General features: G+C 44.9%; 1 protein-coding gene across 1 annotated transcript in view; it reads right to left on the minus strand.

The window, feature by feature from the left end:
• Positions 1–2: 2 nt before the first annotated feature.
• LOC148366600 (mucin-2-like) overlaps positions 3–21430 on the minus strand; it is a 49425-nt gene continuing 27997 nt past the window's right edge. Inside the window, exons 23-37 of the mRNA XM_088333322.1 lie at positions 19587–19763; positions 17984–18238; positions 16294–16450; positions 14732–14860; positions 14519–14666; positions 13122–13319; positions 11015–11152; positions 10901–10971; positions 10184–10840; positions 9019–9203; positions 7044–7209; positions 2790–3040; positions 2463–2646; positions 1710–1914; positions 3–66 (exon numbers count right to left, since the gene is read on the minus strand). Of these exons, the coding sequence (XP_088189448.1) occupies positions 3–66; positions 1710–1914; positions 2463–2646; positions 2790–3040; positions 7044–7209; positions 9019–9203; positions 10184–10840; positions 10901–10971; positions 11015–11152; positions 13122–13319; positions 14519–14666; positions 14732–14860; positions 16294–16450; positions 17984–18238; positions 19587–19763 (2985 nt within the window). The remainder of the gene's footprint in view (positions 67–1709; positions 1915–2462; positions 2647–2789; positions 3041–7043; positions 7210–9018; positions 9204–10183; positions 10841–10900; positions 10972–11014; positions 11153–13121; positions 13320–14518; positions 14667–14731; positions 14861–16293; positions 16451–17983; positions 18239–19586; positions 19764–21430) is intronic.

The following is a 21430-nucleotide window of genomic DNA, read 5'->3' on the forward strand; positions in this document are numbered from 1 at the left end:
TCTCATACGCCGGTTAGCCATTTGGCCAGCAGGTAGCGCTCACGGTTTGACGTAGCCTCATTGTCTCTAACGGTTATCATGAACTTTAAAAATCTCGATTTTTCAGTCCATATGGATCATGAAAGTCGGAAAGAAAAATAACAGATGGACACGAATAAATAATGCAAATGGTTTGATTCTAAAAAAACGATGTTTTATTTACCTGACGGGGAAAACTTGAAAGACACAAAAGAAAAAAAAGGACATTGTTGTGTGTCTTCGAAAACAGAACGGGGAAAGAAATCCGATAGCGATCATGAAATCTTTCATCCGTCAACTTGCGGTTGCGATAATCAGCTCATTGAAATGATCAGAATTGATTTCCATGAAGATCAGGTGATGGTGTTTTAATGGTCTGCGGTTTGCAATAATCCGTGGTCCGTGCAGCCCTTTGAGACTCTTTGTGATTAAGAGCGTCACAAATAAACAGGACTTGACTTGACTAGATGCAAAATCATATTTGACCCTGCACCAAACAGTTTGTCGTGAAATATTTTCTTGGTCTACCTGACGGGAACAAAAAAGAGTCTCGGCCTTCTGATAAAACAAAGTAGCCGTGAATGCTCTTCTCTGTGTCCTTATGTGTTCCCGTTTTGGTTCCGTTAGACCAGTTGGCATTCCAACGTATTGTCTTTATGATTTATTCATTTAGATCTAGTTAGTCTTACAGTGGCCTGGAGAAGGATGTGCACCATCAGGCTGTACTTGCCCAAGACACACCACAGGAAATGGTGACCCTATGATCCAACGTACCGACATAGTCTTTTATTATGCAGTAGGGATGCATTGTCAATCTTTGATGTCTTTGAATTCTAAAGAACCTAGTTTGTTTTTGTACACTATCCTGTACGACTGGAAGAAAAAAATAAAAATACTAAGAGCATTGTGCCATGAACATTTTTCAAGAGGAATAACTGGGACTATGACTTTTTTTTTTTTTTTAAGATTTTTTCGAATAACAACCCCACGGGGTCATTTTCGATCCCACTTAAGCACCCTAGGGTGACAGGCATATGATGTCAGGGGTCACTGGTCCTTTTGGAGTCTCTAGATAGCCACTTAGGGTGACTCGTAAGCATCTACTCGTTAGCATGTAGCAATTAGCCTGACTCGTTAGCATGTAGCCTTCAGCGTGACTTGTTAGCATGTAGCCATTAGATCTACTCCTTAACATCCACTTGTTAGCATCCACTTGTTAGCATCCACTTGTTAGCATCCACTTGTAAGCATGCCTTTTGCTCTTGGTGACATTTCATGTGGGTCAGTGACCCATTCGGATCACCCCCGGAAACTTCACTGGTTACCATGGTGACCAAGCATCCCCATCGAAAATGAAAGCGCCCATTCATTCCGGATGGGACACATTTTCGGTTATTTCGTTGATTGCGTCACCGTAGTAACGGCTATCGCTAACAAAAGGCATAGCACACGATACCTGATCAAGACGGGAATTAAGATAAATAGAAGAAGAAAACGGAGGCACTGTTGGCAAAGGGTTGCCCCTTGCAAAGCCAGGCCCGACTAAAGACTACAGATTTTCTCACTTTGGGTCTGCCGTATGAGCGCCACCTGCAGGCCTTCACGTAGCTAGCCTCGTTAGCCTAGCTTACTTCATCAGTGGCACGTTTGATGTCATTCGGAAAACAAAAAATAGAGAAAGCGGCTTAAACCTGCTAAAGATCAAGCTGCAGACGGTGGCATCGCAGGGGAGGGGTTCGGAGGTCGGATGGTCGGTCGCCGTGGTAACCGGCAAAACGGTGGGCTCCGGGTCGCAGGCGGTCCCGGGCACCAGCCATTGGTCGGCCGCGTCGGCGCAACTCTCCGCGTCGCCATCGGGGGCGCTGCAGTCGTTGCGCTGATCGTTGTCGCACGTTCCTGCAAAGACAAACGGAGACAAAAACATTGTCTCTGAAAGAATCGGTACAGTGGTTCCTCTACTTATAAACATCTCTACAAACAAAGGTTTTTAGGTTACAGAACGGGAAACTATTGCCTCTAGTTACAAAGGTGTTTCAGGATACAATGTAGAAAATACAGAACAGGCGGAGTTCCCCCACAGAACCGAGTCAAAAATTACAAATACAGCTCTCCCAGTTCAAAACTTTCTGCTTTCTCCCCGTACCGTCATCCAGATCCATCACAACTCTTACAATTGCCGCGGGAATTGCTTCTGCGTTTAGCTTCTGCGCCACCCTGAGGAGGTCTTTTAAAATCCGTCCATAACCAAAATGTTTGAATGAAAAGGAGGAAATTAAAAATGTGTTTGAATTGAAAAAAATCATCGAGAGAAGAAGGAGAGAGAATGAGAGATTGATAGAGAAAAAGAGGACGAGAAAGAACAAGTAAGAGATGAGAGAGAGAAAGAAAGACCGAAAGAAAGAGAAAAAGCTATGGATGGATCGAGGGCTACGGCGTGCACTCACCGCACTGTCCCTGGGTGTTGTCGGCGAAAAGGCCGTAAGGCAGGCGGATGCTGAAGAAGGATCGGCAGAAGACGATCCGACTTTGGATTTCAGGCATATCGAGCGTGGTCAGCAGCCGGTCGCCGCTCGCCACCAAAAGACGGTTGCTCCACGCCGGGTAGATTTGCTTCTGGTTGACAAGCACCTGACAGCAGCACAGCATGACAAATCCTTCAAAACGGGCCTCTCTCCAAGCCTTTTTCAGTCAAATCATTTGATCAGAAAATCCCGATGACCCGGCACCGGCGCCGTATTCTCAGAACCGTACGATTTCGAGCCGATCCTCACCACGTTGCCGACGACACCGTCGCTGTCCCGTCTCTGCGTCAGGAGAATCTGCTCCGACCCGTAGGTGATATTGAGGGTCCGGGGACAGAAGTTTGTGTCCCGGACCTGGCAGTCCTGATTGTTGACCGCCACCGTCAGCCGATGCTTGCGGACCTTCTCCTTCACCAGGACGTAGGAGCACTTCTTGCCGAAGTCGTAGAACTTTCCGTCGAAGGTGACGATGTGCGACCGGCTCCACAGGCTGCACACGCCTGCCCAAACCAAAGACGCGTTTTATCCAGTTCCTCACCTTTTCCCCCTCCGCACTCTGCCCATCAAATACCGAGGCGCAAGTCACGTCAGATTTACTTAGTGGGTTGGATCTTTGCTCAAGGTCAGCAGCGCCCTATCTCCACTGTACGCAGTAAATCCTGTCAAGGGCAGCAGCCTTCGTTCAATGCTGTCCCAATCAGATGCAGAGATTTTAATTCATGCGTTTATTACTTCTCGGCTTGATTACTGTAATGTATTGCTTTCTGGTCTCCCGATGTCTAGCATTAAAAGTTTGCAGCTGGTTCAGAATGCGGCAGCTAGACTTTTGACTAAGACTAAAAAGTTTGAGCATATTACACCTGTATTGGCCAACTTGCACTGGCTCCCAGTCCACTTAAGATGTGACTTTAAGGTTCTCTTATTAACATATAAATGTTTGCATGGGCTTGCACCCTCTTATCTCTCCGATTTGATTTCCCCCTATGTTCCTGCACGGAGTCTGCGCTCGGAAAATGCCGGTCTACTTGTGACTCCGAGAGCCAAGAAGTCTGCGGGCTCGAGAGCGTTCTCCATCCGGGCCCCGGTGTTGTGGAACGCCCTGCCTCTGGAGATAAGATCTGCAACCTCAACGGAAGTTTTTAAATCGAGGCTTAAGACACACTTCTATTCCAAAGCATATGATTGATGCCCACCTCGTATTCTGTTTTGTCCTGTCTTTTTCTGAGGCCTGCCTGGCTGATACGAAGGAGAAGGATGATTTGGGATGGGTCAGCGGACCGGGGTCTGACCTGCAGCATGTCAACCCCTGCATTTACCAGCTGGCGTCGCCGTTGATGTCATGCTCTTTCCGGACATTTTCAACATCTTACCTTATGTTTACTATTCTGTGTACAGTAATGCTAATTGTAATTCACCCTGTTCAATCCTGGAAGGGGGATTACCACATGTGAGGTCCTTTCTCAAGGTTTCTCTTTTCTCCTCACACTGAGGTTTTTGAGTTTTTCCTTGCCCGCATGCTGGTTTGCTAGTTTAAGATCAGGTAATTGTGTAATTTTGTAACTGTAATCCTGTGCAGTCCTTTGAGACATTTTTGTGATTAAGGGCTATATAAATAAATTTGACTTGACTTGACTTGACCTAAGACGCTGGACGGTGGACCAGAATTTCCTCAAAGTCGCCTTCCATGGCCACGCCCGTGTTTTAGCCTCAGCGAACGCCGAAGCCACATTCCGCTTGGCCAGCCGATACCAACAGTCCAGGAGAGCCTGACAAGACTCCTTCAGCTTGACGGCGTCCCTTACTGGCAAAGGCCACCAACAAGTCTGAAGGCACCAGTTACCTTACAGCCACAGCTCTGATCAGCCGCCTCAACAATCGAAACACCTGGTCCACTCGGACTTCATGTCCCCTGCCTCCCTCGAGACACGGGCAAAGTTCTTCCGTAGGTGTGAATTGAAAGGAGGTTCTGCTAGATGTGACCAACAGATCCTCACCACACGCTTGGGTCTGCCTGGTCGGACCGGCATCGTCCCCCACCATCAGAGCCAACTCCTGGCGACAGGTGCACGTATGGACACCATATGTTTGAACATGGAGTTTGTTACGGACAAGCCGTGACAAAAACCCACACAAGCAAGGGGAGAACATGCAAACTCCGCACAGGAAAGCCGGTAGCTGGATTTGAACCCATGACCTCAGAACTGTGTCGCACGCGCGCTAACCACCGCGCCGCCGTGCTGCCTCTTTCGTAATCTATTCGATATAAATTCATTTTAAGCCTAGATTAAAACACTTTCACTGAGATTACAGATTGAAATCAGTAAAACAGGAAGAAAATCACCGGACGGCCACCATCCCACGCACCTTCTAGAATTTCCAAATTTTTGACATGTGACGTGTTTACACGGTCATTACAAATCTTTTCCTGGATGGTGATGAGGGGGCCCCATCGTGGATGCAGAGCCGAAGCTAAGGCTAAGCGGCTAGCGCCGTTATAAGTCTTCGTTACCGTTCGTAATCATGGTACCAAATAGACCGACGAACTGGCAAACATCAAAGCGTACAGGGAGTGCCGTTTGCTGTGTTTTACGAAACCTGGCTCACATCTAGCATCCCGGACGCTAACGTGGAGCTACCCGGCTTCAGCGCTGTTAGACAGAGACACTTTAGCCTGCGGGAAGCGGAGAGGAGGCGGACTCGCTATCGACGTGTACATGAGGCGGTGTCACCCTGAGCACAAAGATTTCCATCTGCTGGAGGGACGTCGAACTTTTGGCCTAGCGTGTGACGTTTTCCACTCCGCTGTTGCTAACTACAACACAGCACCCCGAGGCCATCCTGTTCATCTGTTAATGAAAAACAAGGATACTGCTGGAAGTGTGAATTTCCCTACGGGGATGAAAAAAGTATCTATTTATTTATCTATCTATTTAAACATCTATATCTATCTACACTATCTACGCCATCTACAGTATCTATCTATCCATCTATCTATCTATCTACTCTATCTACGCCATCTACAGTGTCTAGTTATCTATCTACGGTATCTATATATCTATGGTATCTATCTATCTAAGTTTCTATCTATCTATCTATTTAGACATCTATCGCTATACAGGTATATCTACGCCATCTACAGTATCTATCTATCTATCTATCTATCTATGGTATCTATATATAAATATGGTATATATCTATGGTATCTATCTAGCTATCTATGGGATCAATGGTATCTATCTATCTATATCTAAGTTTCTATCTATCTATATATCTATCTATTTAGACATCTATCTCTATCTACACTATCTACGCCATCTACAGTTTCTATCTATCTATGGTATAAATATATGTCTATGGTATATATCTATGGTATCTATCTATACATCTATATCTAAGTTTCTATCTATCTATCTATTTAGACATCTATCTCTATCTATCTACACTATCCACGCCATCTACAGTATCTATCGATCTATCTATCGATCTATCTATCTAGACATCTATCTATGTATCCAATCTTCTTCTTAAAGAAGACCATGGAGTCACGAGCGGAACAAGCAACCGGAATAATCTGTGGCCTCATGAGAGAGGCTACAGTGTCCAACTGGATTTTGGGGTTATTTTTCTGTGCAGCAATGAGCTAAGAGAAAGAGGCTGTTAAATATACTTCAGCAAGCTTTAAACCACAGGTGTCAAACAGGCGGCCCGCGGGCCGGATCCGGCCCGCCAAGGGTTTTAATCCGGCCCGCGAGACAACACTCAGAGAAGCGCAAGAGAAAAACAAGCTGCAGGTTGAAATATGTCCACCTGATGCCATCCAAGCCAGGCACCACTCGCAAAGCATTTGAAGTAGTATTTCTCTCTCTCTCTTCTTTTTCTTTCTTTCATTTTCCCATTCACCCTCTCTGTTTCTTTTTTCTCTTATTCTCACTCTCTTCAACTCCCTCTTTTACTCTCTTTCATTCTCTACTTTACTTCTATTTCACCCTCTTTCTATTTCTCAATCTTATTTTGTCTTTCTCTCTTTATCATTTTTATTTCTCTCTCTCTTTTCCTCTCTCATTTTCTTTCTCTCTTTCTCCTTCATTTTTCTCTCTTGTTCTCTGTCTTTGTCTGTTTTTTCATTTGTTTAATCTATCCCCCTCTCTTACTTTCTTTGCCTCTTCACTTCTTTCTCATTCTTGATGCATCTCTATTCTTTTTCCCTTTTTCCCCCTTTTTTCTCAGGTTCTGTCTCTCTCTTTCTCTATCTATCTCTCTCCTGTTGTCACTATTTTTTTATCTCTCTCACTCTTTTTTGTCTCTTCTTCTCCCACTCTCATTCTTTCTTTCTTTCTCTTAAAACTACTAGTGTGGCCCCTGCGAGATGTTTTCTCCTAGCACGTGGCCCCCAGTTCAAACCAGTTTGACACCCCTGCTTTAAACTGTCGAGTACGATTCCGAGCGCTTTGCGATTCTTTCGATTCAAATGTCGTGGACGCGGGTTGGGTGCGCCGGGCTTACACGGGCATCGGTATCGCAAGCAGCACGGCTGCCGGACCGGGACGGCGTTCATGCCGTTGGCGCAGATCGGCGCCGGCGCGTAAGGACACGGCGCCGTCACTTCCGTCAAGGCGCCGTCCGTGCACGTTGCCGCGGTGCAGTTGTCCACTCGCCAGGTCTCGCCGTTCTGCCGAGAGGAGAAGGAGCGTGAGACCGCCAGGCGCTCGCTGCGGAGGAGAAAAACTGACGTACCGAGATAGAAATCTTGTCGTATATCTATGCATTTTCTCCTTTATTGATTTTGTCATTCGTTCTTTTGTGTATTTCGTCCTGTATTTTCTCATTCGATCATGTTGGCTTTGGTTTTGCCGTGTATTATTTTGTGTATTTTGTCATTTATTTATATTGTTTTTTTTTTTTGAATTGTGTTGTTAATTATTCCAAGATCAATTTTATTGTGTAGTTTGTCATTCATTTCAGTATTTATTTTAAGATGTATTTTTTGCTATTTTGACTGTGCTGGTTAAAAACATCAAAGCGTACAGGGAGAGCAGTGTTTTACGGAAACCTGGCTCACGTCTAGCATCCCGGACGCTAACGTGGAGCTACCCGGCTTCAGCGTTGTTAGGGACAGAGACACAAAAGTCTGCAGGAATCGGAGAGGAGGTGGACTCGCTATCTACGTGAACAGGAGGCGGTGTAAAGATTTCCATCTGCTGCAGGGACGTCCATCTGCTGGCCTAGCGTGTGACGTCATCCACTCCGCTGTGGCTAAACTACAACACAGCACCCTGAGGCCATCCATCCTGTTAATCTGTTCATAAACAACAAAAGGATACTGCTGGAATTGTGAACTTCCCTATGGGCATGATTAAAGTATTTATCCATCTATTTATTTATTTATTTTAGTATTTATTTTGAGCTGTTGTCAAGACCAGAACGGAGACAGGGCCCACTTGCGTTAAGATTTATTGGAAAAAGGAAAGGGTTGCACCCACGACCCGGTGATCGCTGGGCGCGGGAAGCAGGTCGCTCTGAACGCGGAAGTGGGACTTCCGTGGCGAGCGATGGCGGTGTCGGGAACGGAAAAGCGGGTCAGTAGCCAGGACGGGAGAGCAAAAACGTGGCCGGGGTCAGAAACGAGTCGAAAGCCAGGAGAGGAGAGTAGATGTGGTCAGGATCAAAAAACGGGTTGAAGCCGGGGAACAGACGGGAGCAAAAAACAGGTGGGAGTCAGGGTCGAAAAAGCTTGTCTAGAATAATCTGAGGTTTGCAGACGGACTGACAAAAGGTGACAGAAAGGAGTGGGTTAAAATAGGGACAGAGAGCCAATCAGAGTCCGAGGCAGTTGGCGCCAAAAGAGCGGGTACAGGTGCATCACATCGGTAATCATGACACCTGTATTTCTTTTAATGGATTCCTTCCTGTATTTTGTAGAATATTATTTTTTTTTTTTATTATGTCGCTTATTTTGTCATTTATTTTGTCGTATACTATGTCGTGTATTCCCGCATTTATTTTGTTATGTATTTTATTATGTATTCCCTCGTGTATTTTGTCATCTATTTCTGTATTTTTTGTTATGTATTTTTCATGCATTTATAGCGTATTTCGTCACATATTTTATGATGTATTTTGTTGTGTATTTTTCCCTTTATTTATTTCGACATTTATTTGGTAACTTTTTTTTTACGTGTTTTGTGATGTATTTTGTCACGACAAAACGTGTATTTCAATAAAGATTCCTGAGTTTTCCTATCATTGGTTTTGATCACTGAGGAACAAACGGGCTGCAGGTGAAAAGCTCAGCAAGTTTGACCCGCCCCCTCGTTTGAATAACATTTTGTTGTGACAAAATATACATAAAATACACATCAAAAGAAATACTGTAATTTGCATCGATGTCATATATTTAGGGATGACGTGATTTTGTTGAATTTTGTTCTTTATACATTTCTAAAAAAGACGAGATCATTCCTCCATACTCGCTACTAACCTTCCTCGGGGGTGAGAGATAGGAGCAGTCCAGGGATTCGGCGGTTGCGGTCAAAGACTCGTCGGTGGGGGTCGGCGCGACGGTGGCGGGGCAGGGGCTCGTCCGGGTTTCCACTTGACAGGACGCGTTGCAGTAGGCCGCAAAACACCAACCCGAACCGTCCCCGACGTTGTACACCAAACGGCCTGCCCGACAAAAACGACGGCATTCGAGGGGGTTAGTCTGTCGAAAATGTCAAAATGTTTTTTCAACATTTTTTACATACAATCCCCACTTACATAGTTTTTTTGACATTTTCAACATACTAACCCTTACGTTTTTTTTTTCAACATTTTCTACATACTACCCTACCCCCTTACGTATTTTTTCGACATTTTCTACATACTAACCCCTTACGTTTTTTTTTCAACATTTTTGACATAAACCCCACCCTTACCTGTTTTTATGACATGTTCGACACACTATAGTAACCCCTTACATTTGTTTTCAACATTTTCGACATACAACCCCATCATTAAGTATTTTTTGGACAGTTTCGACATACTACCTCCTTACGTCATTTTTGGGCAATTTTCAACATACGTCTTTTTTGACATTTTCGCCATACTACTTTTCCCCCTTACGTAATCTTTGACATTTTCGACATATTAACCCCTTACGTCTTTTTACGACTTTTTCAAAATATTTACCCCTTACGTGTTTTTTTTGACTTTTTTGACATACTAACCCCATACGTTTTTTTCAACATTTTCTACACACTACCTACTCCCCCTTACATATTTTTGACATTTTCGACATACTAACTAACCCCTTACATTTTTTTTTCAACATTACCCCCTTTTATGTCAATTTTGACATTTTCAACATACTAAACCCTTGGGGTTTTTTCAACATTTTCTACATACTACCCCCTTTCACGTATTTTTTGACATTTTCGACATACCACCCCCCTTACGATTTTTTTTGACAGTTCTGACGTACTACCAAGGTTTTCTTTCAACATTTTCGACATAAACCCCACCCTTACGTTTTTTTTTCCAACATTTCTGACATACTACCCCCCCTTACGTGTTTTTTCAACATTTTTGACATCCTACCCCCCCTTACGAAATTTTCGACACGGAGGCGGAAGTTCAAGATAACAGACCGAAACGGCGTGACCTACCGGGACGGTACGTGGTTCCGTTGAAATAACAGGAACAGGTCGTGGCGGGAAACGGGAGTGAAGAAGAAGAAAACTTCATTGTGCTTGTTGGGCTAGTTGGGTCGGTGTGCACCGTGGCAGCGCCAGGAAGGTCTTCCGTCGTGGCGGTTGTACGTACGACAGGCGTCGAAGTCCAAACGGTCGTTCCTCCGAACGAAGGTTCCGTCACCGTCGTCTGTGGCTCTCCATTAAATACAGTCTCAAAGGTTGAAGGTACAATCGAAGTGCTTTGGTCGTCTTCTGTTGTCGGGTCTGCGGACATTTTGGTGGATCCATTTCTTGCGGTGGTTTCTCCAAGGGAAGAGGTTGCCGTCGTGTCGTCGGTTCTGGATCGCGTCTCTGTTGCGGTTCCGGCAACGACGGTCGATCCCTGTTCGGTCGTTTCCGTCAATCTGGCGAGTGGAGTTGTGGTACCGACGGAGGGTCGGGCTGGTTCTGCGGTTGTGGTTTCTGTGCTAACCACCGATGGTTCTGTGACTGTTCCTCTGGATGCCGAGATCGTTGTGGACTGTGGTCCTTGTGATGTAGTCTGACCTCCATGTGTTGTTGAGGAGATGATTCCAGATTCAGTTGTTTTTTCTGTGGTTTCCCTTTCAGTCCTTGTTTCATCCGGTCTTGCTGTAGTGGTTGGAAGGTCAGTAGGATCAGGAACGGCCGTATTGGATTTTGGGCTCTCACCGTTTGTAGTCGTCTCTTCTTGTGTTGTCGCTTCAGGTGGAGTTTCCTTTTGGATCGTGGTGGTGGCGGTCCTAGAAGGGGCTTTACTTGTTCTTGCGTATTCGGTGACCGTACCTGGTGTCAAGGTTGTCAGGCTCGACATTTTTCTCTCCGTTGTTGCATCCGACCTGACGGTTGTTTCCGCTTGACTGTCGGTCGTGTCCCGAGGTCCGCCGGTTGTGGTCGATGTGGTCGATGATGTCAAAGTAACGTCTGGAAAACAATCATATGCTCCGGTGTCAGGACACGTCGGGACAAAAGACACTTTCGACAATCCATATTGATTGGCCGCGTCTATCTACAGAGAGGGCTAACCGTGGTCATTGTGATTGCTGTTTACGTTCCACCGGATGCTAACGTTAGCATAGCGCTAAATCTCTCGCTGCTATCAATAAACAGCAGCTTGCACACCCCGGTGACTTTAATCAGGCATGCTTAAGGACCGTACTTCCCAAATTCATTCAATACGTGGACTGTGCAACCCTTCCCCCCTCCCCCACTTAGCTGGATCCGACCATCTCTGTCTGTCCCTCACCCCCTACGGAGAAAACAAAGCCTGCAACAAGGACAATACAAACATCTTCTTTGCTCTCTTCTATCCTCACTGTAAAATGTGAAACTGGAGTGCCACATCCAATTTCGTTGTCACAATATGTTCAACCCATTTTGTAACAATGACAATAAAGGTAGATTCTATTCTAGTCTATTCTATTCAAGGATCGACCGCTATTCTGGGTCGATACCAATACCATTTATTAGTATTAAAAGGAGGTCGATAACCGATATTTGGAGCCGATATCCGTTTGCGGTAAAACCTTCAAAATCGGCGGGAGACATTTTTTTTGTAAAGCAAAAAATGAACAAAGAATATTTGTTAAAAATTCACATAAAACTTGAAGAGCTCTCTGAAGCCATTTATAGTCAATGAGAATTTCAACACATCTTTCACTTCAAACAAAAACTAACAGTGCAGGAAATCAAATTAGGCTTAGTAGCAAATTATAAACTGAAATAGCTCACTGAAACTTTTTAAAATAGCCTAAAACAATAAAATACAATACAACCAACATGAATTGACTTAAATGAACTTGAAAATATGTGCAAAAATCAATCGACATTTCTACGAAGCTTGCGAATTAAAACGTGTGGGCACGCCTGTTTTAGAGCCAGATACACAAACTCATGTTACGGTAACAGCTAATCACTCATCAATAATCATTCCTATTTATTTACGGAAGCCATATTGCCCTAGTGGGAGGTGGCAAGAGTCAAGTATACAATCACATTCACCAAACATTCATTCCCCTTTGCTCTTCCCAACCCGACACTGAACCTTAAGCCTACAGCACAACAAGGACTGAGTGGCTGTGTCATGCAACCAGCAATAAGCAGAAAGGCAAGACAGTATGCAGTGGTTTACCCCCTCCGCATCATAGACATCATAGGGGCAGTCTTTCCAGCAGCTCTGTGTCATTTCACTCTTTTTGTGATTTATTGTTTTAAGTGTCTGCTTCTACCTCCGGGTTTTTTGTCCTGCTTGACAACGACACTTTGGATGACTTTCTATCCTATGGTATGGCTTTTAACGCACAAAAATGCCTTTATTCGAGGAATCGACTCCTTGCCCTGAAGAATTTTCGTGCCGGTGCGATGAGGGAGCCTTATCGTGAATGCAGAGCCGGGGCTAGCTAAGCGGCTAGCGGCGTTATAAGCCTTCAGTACCATCCGTAATCGTGGTAAATGTGAACTCTCTCCCAAATAAGACCGACGAACTGGCCGTGCTGGTGAAAAACGTGTACAGGAAGTGCAGTTTGCTGTGTTTTACGGAAACCTGGCTCACGTCTAGCATCCTGGACGCTAACGTGGAGCTACCCAGCTACAGCGCTGTTAGGGACAGAGACACTTTAGCCTGCAGGAGGTGGAAAGGAGGCTGACCCGCTATCTACGTGAACAGGAGGTGGTGTAAAGATTTCCATCTGCTGCAGGGACCTTAAACCTTTGGCCTAGCGTGTGACGTCATCCACTCCGCTGTGGCTAAACTACAACACAGCACCCCGAGGCCATCCTGTTAATCTGTCAATAAACAACAAAAGGATACTGCTGGAAGTGTGAATTTTCCCTATGAAGTATCGCTCTATCTCTCTATCTAATTCCGAAACATAGGTGGCGCCACTGGTCCGACCTGTGGTCCGTACCGTGGGTGGAGCGTGGGGGCGTGGTGAAGGCGAAGGGAGAAGGGTCGGCCCCGGTAGAACAGGGTCGGACCTGCCGGCCGACGGTCCCGTTGGCACCGCAGGTGGCGCTGATGCAGTTTCCCAAGCCGTCCGTGGTGTCGTAGATGCTGGCGCCGTAAACGTAGGTTTTGCCCATCACGTGACACCTGCAGGCTGATTTTCGGGGAGCGCTTGACAAAACTCGCCCTCGCATTTCGATCCTGCGCTTTCATCAACTTACTGTTGAGATCGTAGCTGCACTGGATTCCGGAAGTGGTGCACAAGCTTTAGGAAACAGCAAAGATAATATGGGCGCTCAGAGGAGATCATTTCTTCCTCATGCCATGAGGCTTTTGAACTCCACCCGGGGGAGTCAAAGCCCACATTAAAACCCCACCCCCACATTTGCATATGACCCTTTTTTCATTACAGTGTGTATTTTCCGCAACACTAGTTAAATACTCTATATCAACAGGTTATATTGGGTATTTTTGTATTCTATATCTTTTATTTTATTATTTTATTTTTCAACACAAGGATACTGCTAGAAGAGTCAATTTTCCTACAGGGATCAATAAAATATCTATTTATCCTTACATCTATCTATCTATGGTGTCTATAGTAACTACCTATCTATCTATCTATCTATATCAAAGTTTCTATCAATCTATCTATCTATGGTATCTATCTATGGTATCTATCTATCTATCGTATCTACCTATCTATATCTAAGTTTCTATCTATGGTATATATCTATGGTATCTATCTATGGTATCTATCTATGGTATCTATCTATCTATCGTATCTATCTATCTATATCTAAGTTTCTATCTATGGTATATATCTATGGTATCTATCTATGGTATCTATCTATGGTATCTATCTATGGTATCTATTTATCTATGGTATCTATCTACATCTAAGTTTCTATCTATGGTATCTCTCTATGGTATCTATCTATCTATATCTAAGTTTCTATATATATATATATATATATATATATATATCTATGGTATTTATCTATGGTATCTATCTATGGTATCTATCTATTGTATCTATCTATCTATATCTAAGTTTCTATCTATGGTATCTATCTATGGTATCTATCTATGGTATCTATTTATTTATCTATGGTATCTCTCTATGGTATCTATCTATGGTATCTATCTATATCTAAGTTTCTATATATGGTATCTATCTATGGTATCTATCTATCATATCTATCTATCTATATCTAAGTTTCTATCTATGGTATCTATCTATCTATGGTATCTATCTATCTATCTATCTATCTATCTATATCTAAGTTTCTATCTATTAAATGTGAAGTATCGTTGTAGTATTTTTGCCTGTGGGTGGAACATACCAAGCGTGACAATTGCGGGAGGGAGTGGGCCGTCCCAGGCGGTAGCGGGCGCCATCGTCGTCATAGCAACCGCAAGCCTCCCACGCCACGCAGGTCATGGCGTCCTCGTCGAAGTAGGGCCGACTCGCCGGGCATTGTGGGTAACATCCTGAAAGGAGAGGGAAAATCTGCTGGGGCGGCGGACGCCCCTGTCCGGATCTCGCCACTTTTTACCTTCCAGGCCACCGACGAGGTGGGAGCATGTGGCGGACGGGTCGCGGCAGGTCTTCATGCAGTCGGCGCCGCACGGCTTGTAGTGCCACTCGCAGCCACCGGGGGCGTTGTAGTAGTCGCAGAAGATGGCTGAAAGCGCGAGGACTCGCGTCATTGGCCCAGCCCCGCGAAGGAGAACCGGCTCCCTGGCGAGAAGGAGCCGGCTCCCTCCCAAATGCACTCTTTCTCTCTCTTAATATATTTCTCCCACTTCATGTACTTCTATTTCTCTCTCTCTCTCTCTCTCTCTCTCTCTCTCTCTCTCTCTCTCTCTCTCTCTCTCTCTCTCTCTCTCTCTCTTTCCCTTTTTCATCCTTTTTCTCTCTAAATTTTTTTTCTTGCTCTTTCTTTTTTTCTTTTGCCTCCTTTCTCTAGCTTTGTCTTTCTCTCTCCCTCCCTCTCTTCCCCCTTTCCTTTTCTTTCTTTCTTTCTTTCTATCTACCTGCATCTCTTTCTTTCTATTTACCTTCATCTCTTTCTTTCTTTCTTTCTTTTTTTTGCCTCCCTTTCTCTTGCTTTGACTTTCTCTCTCCCTCCCTCTCTTCCTCCTTTCCTTTTCTTTCTTTCTTTCTTTCTTTCTATTTACCTTCATCTCTTTCTTTCTTTCTTTTTTTTGCCTCCCTTTCTCTTGCTTTGACTTTCTCTCTCCCTCCCTCTCTTCCCCCTTTCCCTTTCTTTCTTTCTTTCTTTCTATCTACCTTCATCTCTTTCTTTCTTTCTTTCTGTTTACCTTCATCTCTTTCTTTCTTTCTTTCTTTTTTTTGCCTCCCTTTCTCTTGCTTTGACTTTCTCTCTCCCTCCCTCTCTTCCCCCTTTCCTTTTCTTTCTTTCTTTTTTTCTATCTACCTTCATCTCTTTCTTTCTTTCTTTCTTTCTATTTACCTTCATCTCTTTCTTTCTTTCTTTTTTTTGCCTCCCTTTCTCTTGCTTTGACTTTCTCTCTCCCTCCCTCTCTCCCCTGTTCTCTGTCTCTTCCCCCTTTCTTATTCTTTATTTATTTTGCCGCCTTTCTCTTGCTTTGTCTTTCTCTCTCCCTCCCTCTCTTACCCTTTCTCGGCATCTACCCCCGTTCTTTCTTTCTTTCTTTCTTTCTGTCTTTTTCTTTCTTTCTCTTTCTTTCTTTTTTATTTTGCTCCCTTTCTCTTGCTTTGCCTTTCTTCCTACTGCCCTCTCTTCCCCCTTTCTCTGACTATTCCCCCTTTCTTTTTCTTTCTTTCTTTCTTTCTGTCTCTTTCTTTTAAAGGAAACTGATTAAAATATGCATCGTCATCTCTATAAACAATTTAAAAGTTCACGATAGAGTAAAAAAAAAAAAACCAAAGGCTAATGTAATACACGATAGTAGCAAAAGACATTTGCAAACAAAATGAATTTGGTGCAAAAGTTGGCATTATTTTGTGTAGTATATTCTAAAAAAAAATCGTTCGGGAGCTAAGAAAGCCGGTTCTTTTCAGCGAGCCGAGCCGAAAGAGCCGGTTCCCGGGAAAGAGCCGGTTCGGCCGCGGGGACCGGGCGGAACTCACGGCAGAATTTGGGCGCCCTCCAGTGGACGCAAGCGCCGGCCTGGGCGCAGACTTTGGCGTAGGCCGCCACGGCCGTGCAGAGACATTGGCATTCGTCGGCCCCGTCGCAGGCGCAGGCGTCCCGCACGCAGGCCTCGTAGTACGGACCCGGGTCCACCTGGAACCGCAACAAGTCCGATCGGCAAAACAAAATGGCCGCCTGGCTACGTCGGCTACGGCTAGTATTTTGGCGACATGAATGCGTCCTCCACAAAAAACGGCGATCGCCGGCGGGCACGCCGTGGATCGTTATCGCGTCCGGGAATCGACCGACGTACTGCTACGGCTAGGCTAACCGCTGTCTTAAGCCACTTTGGGAGCAGCCCGTGAAATATGCCCCAGAAATATGCACAAAAGCACAGAAATTTTGATCGGAGAGGGAGAAGTTGTTTATCGATGTTCATCAGTGTCCAAACAACGTTCTCGTTCGTCTAAGAGACAATCAGCTCGGTTATACCTTTGTTATATGTCAGAAATATCACATGTTGCTTAGTGCGTCCCCTCGCGATGACGCGCTTGTTTTTCTCAAAGTGCACGCTTCCAGGAATCGACCTTGTGTTCTCAGAATGTTTGCGTCCTATTTCGATTCCTGTTCGGTCGTTGGAGTCGGCCCGACCCAGCCAAATTCCTGTCCGCTTGCAAGCTGTTCCAGACCAAGGCGAGTATTATTATTAATAACACTCGGTGACATTTAAACTCGGGAGAAACGAGCCTGGAATGTCCCGTCTTAAAGAAATGTGTCCTCATTATGTTAAGCTCCGACCCCATTAATCCACAACACCACGAATGCTGAGCATTTAGCTCACCGATGCCAGATCTGTTAGCCACGAAACAGATGACCTGAAGCTACGACTTGTGGTTACCGCTAAATTTGTGACAGTACATCGATACCTGATGCTAGCATGCAGCAGGCAGCGTGTCAGCCGCTCTCTAAATCGCTTTCTTGTTGTACTTATGTATCATGACATTATTCTACGACAATTCTCTAGTTGTTCTTTTGTTGCAGTCGTGTATTCTCGGTCGATAACGACGTCCTCTCAAGGTAAGTTTGCGCGTCGCTTTGTCGAACAAAACAAGCGCCAAAAGCGCACTTTTCTTTTCAAATTAAAAATGGAGTCGAAATTCCAATACAGGCCTGAAAATGGTAATTAGGTCTCTTTCCAAAATCGTGCAGTTTTAGTTTCCAGGACTGGAAAACTGCGTTTTTTTTTTTTTGTTCTTTCTAGCAAAGTTAATGCACTTATCCAACTTGCCAGCCGCTCTCTAAATCGCTTTCTTGTTGTACTTTTGTATCATGACATCATTCGACTACAATTTTCTAGTTGTTTCTTTGTTACAGTCGTGTATTCTCGGTCGATAACGAGGTCATCTCGCGGTAAGTCCAATACAGGTCTGAAAAATGGGTCCTTTTCCAAAATCGTGGAACTTTAGTTTCTAGGACTGGAAAACTGCGTTTTTTTGTTCCTTCGAGCAAAGCTAATGAAGCTCACCATGCTAACACTCACGAAAAGCTTGTTAGCCGAGTTGATTGCGTGGCTAGCACGTGAGAACCGTTTTAGATGATTCTTAAGTATCAAGACCCGAAAGGAGAGGAGGAAACAAACAAACTAGAGGAAGGTGGCGTCAACAAACTCAGGGTTGTCGGGCTTACCTGCGAGTGACAGGCCTGAAAAGTCACCGCCAGGACGACGCCGCAGCGCCTCTGCGCCCAGGCGGCGCGGTAGCGGTGGTCGGCGCAGGGGAGCCCGGGGGACACCGGGGGGTTCAGGGGGTCCGGGCATTCGGACCGGGACGGCGCCCAACTGGCGGCAAAGTCGGCCACGTCGGTGACCAGCTCCCCGGAGCGCTTGGACAGGTCGTTGCGGATGTTGCCGTCGAAATTGCCGCAAAGGCCGCAAACCTTACCCTGAAAACAGGCACAAAACGGCCGCCTCACTTTGATGTATCGCCGATTTCCCCCGGCCGTCACCCAATTTGTTGATTGTCCGCCAAATGGCTTCGTTACATCCGGGACAACGCAGCGAATTCAACCGTGTCAGATATTGACTCCAAAACACACAATCGTGCCAACAGATGAATAGAAATCCGCCTAAAAGCATGTCTGTTTCATTTGACACTCCTTTTGGTCATTCATTCTTTTTTGCTCCAAAACTCCACTTTAGAAATAAAATGATTCCTAATACCGCCGTTAGCCTCTGACCTTTCGATTGACACCGCTCTCGGCCAATTTCGGAGCAGGACGTGTATCGGCCCCGCCCCAAAACATACACAAGAGAGCGGAGAAAGTCGAAATGAGACGGGACACGTTGTTTATTTCAACCAAACATTCAGTCGTGTTCCAAAGTTGTCCGGGCGACAGTGGCATTTATACGGTTTTCGGTCAGCGACGACGTTTTGTTTTTCTCTAGTCGAGCGCTTGATTCGAGTCGCCCTGACCCAGACAAATTCTTATCATTTGAGCAAATAGTTAGAGACGTCCTGACCCGGCCAAAGTCCTGTCAGTCACATACCTTCCAAATGTTTCTACTTTCCACAATACCAATAGCAAGCTTTTTTTCCACAGGTCACAGCTTGAATTAGCCCTATATGGGACTGTTTTACCAAACGGAGATGGCCTTCAGTAGCTCCAAATATCTTCCGCCAGTAGTAACCGATTCCAATGATGATTGACACAAAGTGTATCCAATGACATTCCCAATCTAAATGTAAACAACTTTTCGACATTTATACAGGTCAGAGCTGGAATTGAACATGTGCAAAGCGATTCCCGATTCCAATTTATGCTTCCTTAATGACGCGCAAGTGTGCAAAATCATTGAATTGACTTCTAAAAAGAGAAGTCGAACATTTACAACTCTTTCACAACGTCTAAAATATTAGCCAGAGTAAAAATACACAGGAGCGAAGGTTTTAGGACTGTAAACTGGTCGGAAAGCCGGACTGGTTTGGAAACACCTAAAGCTACGCTTGAAAAAATGTGGACAATACAATGTTTCGATACGGTACCAGGTAAGGCTTCTTGATATCGTCCCAGCCGCTTTCCAGCTAGGATGCCCGTGTTACCGTCTTCTGCAGTAGGGACAAAACGTCCAGAGTGCTCCCTTTGAAAAGTCCTTTTTACATGATTAAAAATGCCAATTTCGAAGATTTTACGGCAAACGGAAAGGGGCTCCAAATACGGCTTATCGGCCATCTCTTAATACTACCGATCGGTATCGGCCCTGAAAAACTGAACCGGGAAATGTCCGACCTACCCGATAACGCGGCGCCAGTGTGATAAAGACGGAGGTCTTCTTGTCCCACATGAGGACCACCCCCGGCGTGACGGTGAGCACCAGGTAGACGCCCATGCGACGCAGCTGGGGCCCCGGGGCCCCTCGGCCCCGGACCACGTAGAACTTCTCGTCCCTCAGGTGGAATTCTTCACCGTCCTGGAGGACATGCCCACTTTGTTATATTCAGATTTATTCATCCATACATTCATTGGAACAATGAGGATGCATGTTGTAATATTTGTCCACTAGATGGCACTGTCGTCTGATGCCGACGAAAACCAGTGCCACGGCAAGATGCCAGACGAGCACGGCAACAACCTCTCGGTAGGGATTCCACTGTCATTGTTGGGTCTAAAAACCACCATTTACATGCGGGAGAGCTATAAAAATTGGCTAACGCTATAAAATACACCAGGCATGAGACTTTTTGAGTTTTCTTTACAACTGCAGTTAAAGAAGGAAGCTTTCGACTCGCTGGCCTTCCGAAAACCTGCCCCCTTCTTGCGCTGTTTTTTATTGCAGTCACAAGTGTGGAATGTTTGAGACAAGGAGAAAAAGACCACCCCCCGTGGACAGCCGTGGGTGTGGTGAGAAACAAAGACAGGAAGACGAAGTAACGCCAAAAGGGAACAAGAAACTGATTTAAAAATACACACCTTTGAGCAAATACGTTTAAGCCTACTTTACAGTCATTTAAAAAAAAAAAAAACTTTGGTATGATAGTTTTTGCCTAGGATTCAAATCAAGGTTGTTGTTGTTTTTTTAACGACTCATTATTACACAGTGTCCCTTTAAGTGTACATTGAATTAGACGTGAATTAACTGATGTCTCAGATAATAATAATTCAACTCGTCAAATATTAGCACTTTTGAATACATGTCAAATGTATTTAATAATATTTCACGAAGAGTTATCAATATTGGATGGTTCTGGCATTTTATGAATGTTTTGTATCAGTGGGCGGGGCTGAATCGCGTCTACTCCATCGTTTCTGCCCGATGACCCTTTTACTTCATTAAGAATCTATTTTTGTTGATTTTGATTTAGGCGGACGTGATAACAGCCAAGCGTATCACAAAAACAGCAGGACAAACGTACGCACACTGTCCCTTTAAAAAAATCAGAGTTAAACATTCCTTTAGATTGTTTACCCCGAAATTGGAGGGGTTTTTGGGAGTGTTTTAGGTGCAGGGCCAGCCCAGGCTTTCAGGGGGCCCGAAGCAAAATGACATTTGGTGATCATTTTCCTACCTACTGAAGTTATATACTATTTTATACGCTGTTTTATTCACTTATACTCAAAAATACTCGTCCTAAGTTTGACCTCAGCCTTGAATGCATTTCTTAAGAAGGGTGTCTAAACCCCTTTGCTTCGGAATGGGTTTTCGGTTTCCGTTTGTGCAGATAACGATGACTTATCACCTCGCCGGGGGGCAAAGGCGATGACCTTTCACCTTTCTCCCATTCTTCAATCACGGTTGGGAAATTTGCATCGACGACGGCGCGGACCAATCAGCCAGAGGCATGAATTATAACAGAGGAACACCCGGAAACCCCCTCCTCTTTCTACACACGATTGTAATTGGCAAGGAAGAAAGATCCGATGTCTTCAACTCTTTGATTCGGATAATAAATTGCATGCTCAAACTGTAAGGGATTACACAAGAGTCAGATTTTAGTGTAATAAATGTTAAAACCTTACACTACTAAAATTCATTCTGAGTTCTACGCCAGGAGTGGGCCACTATTTGGAGTCGGGGGCCGCATCGGGTTCAAAAATGTGGCCACGGGGCCCATCCCGGACACAGATCCAGTTCTTAAA

The sequence above is a fragment of the Urocampus carinirostris genome, chromosome 4, assembly GCF_059441175.1.
Source record: "Urocampus carinirostris isolate Australia breed hairy pipefish chromosome 4, RoL_Ucar_1.0, whole genome shotgun sequence".
Taxonomy (NCBI): Eukaryota; Metazoa; Chordata; class Actinopteri; order Syngnathiformes; family Syngnathidae; genus Urocampus; species Urocampus carinirostris.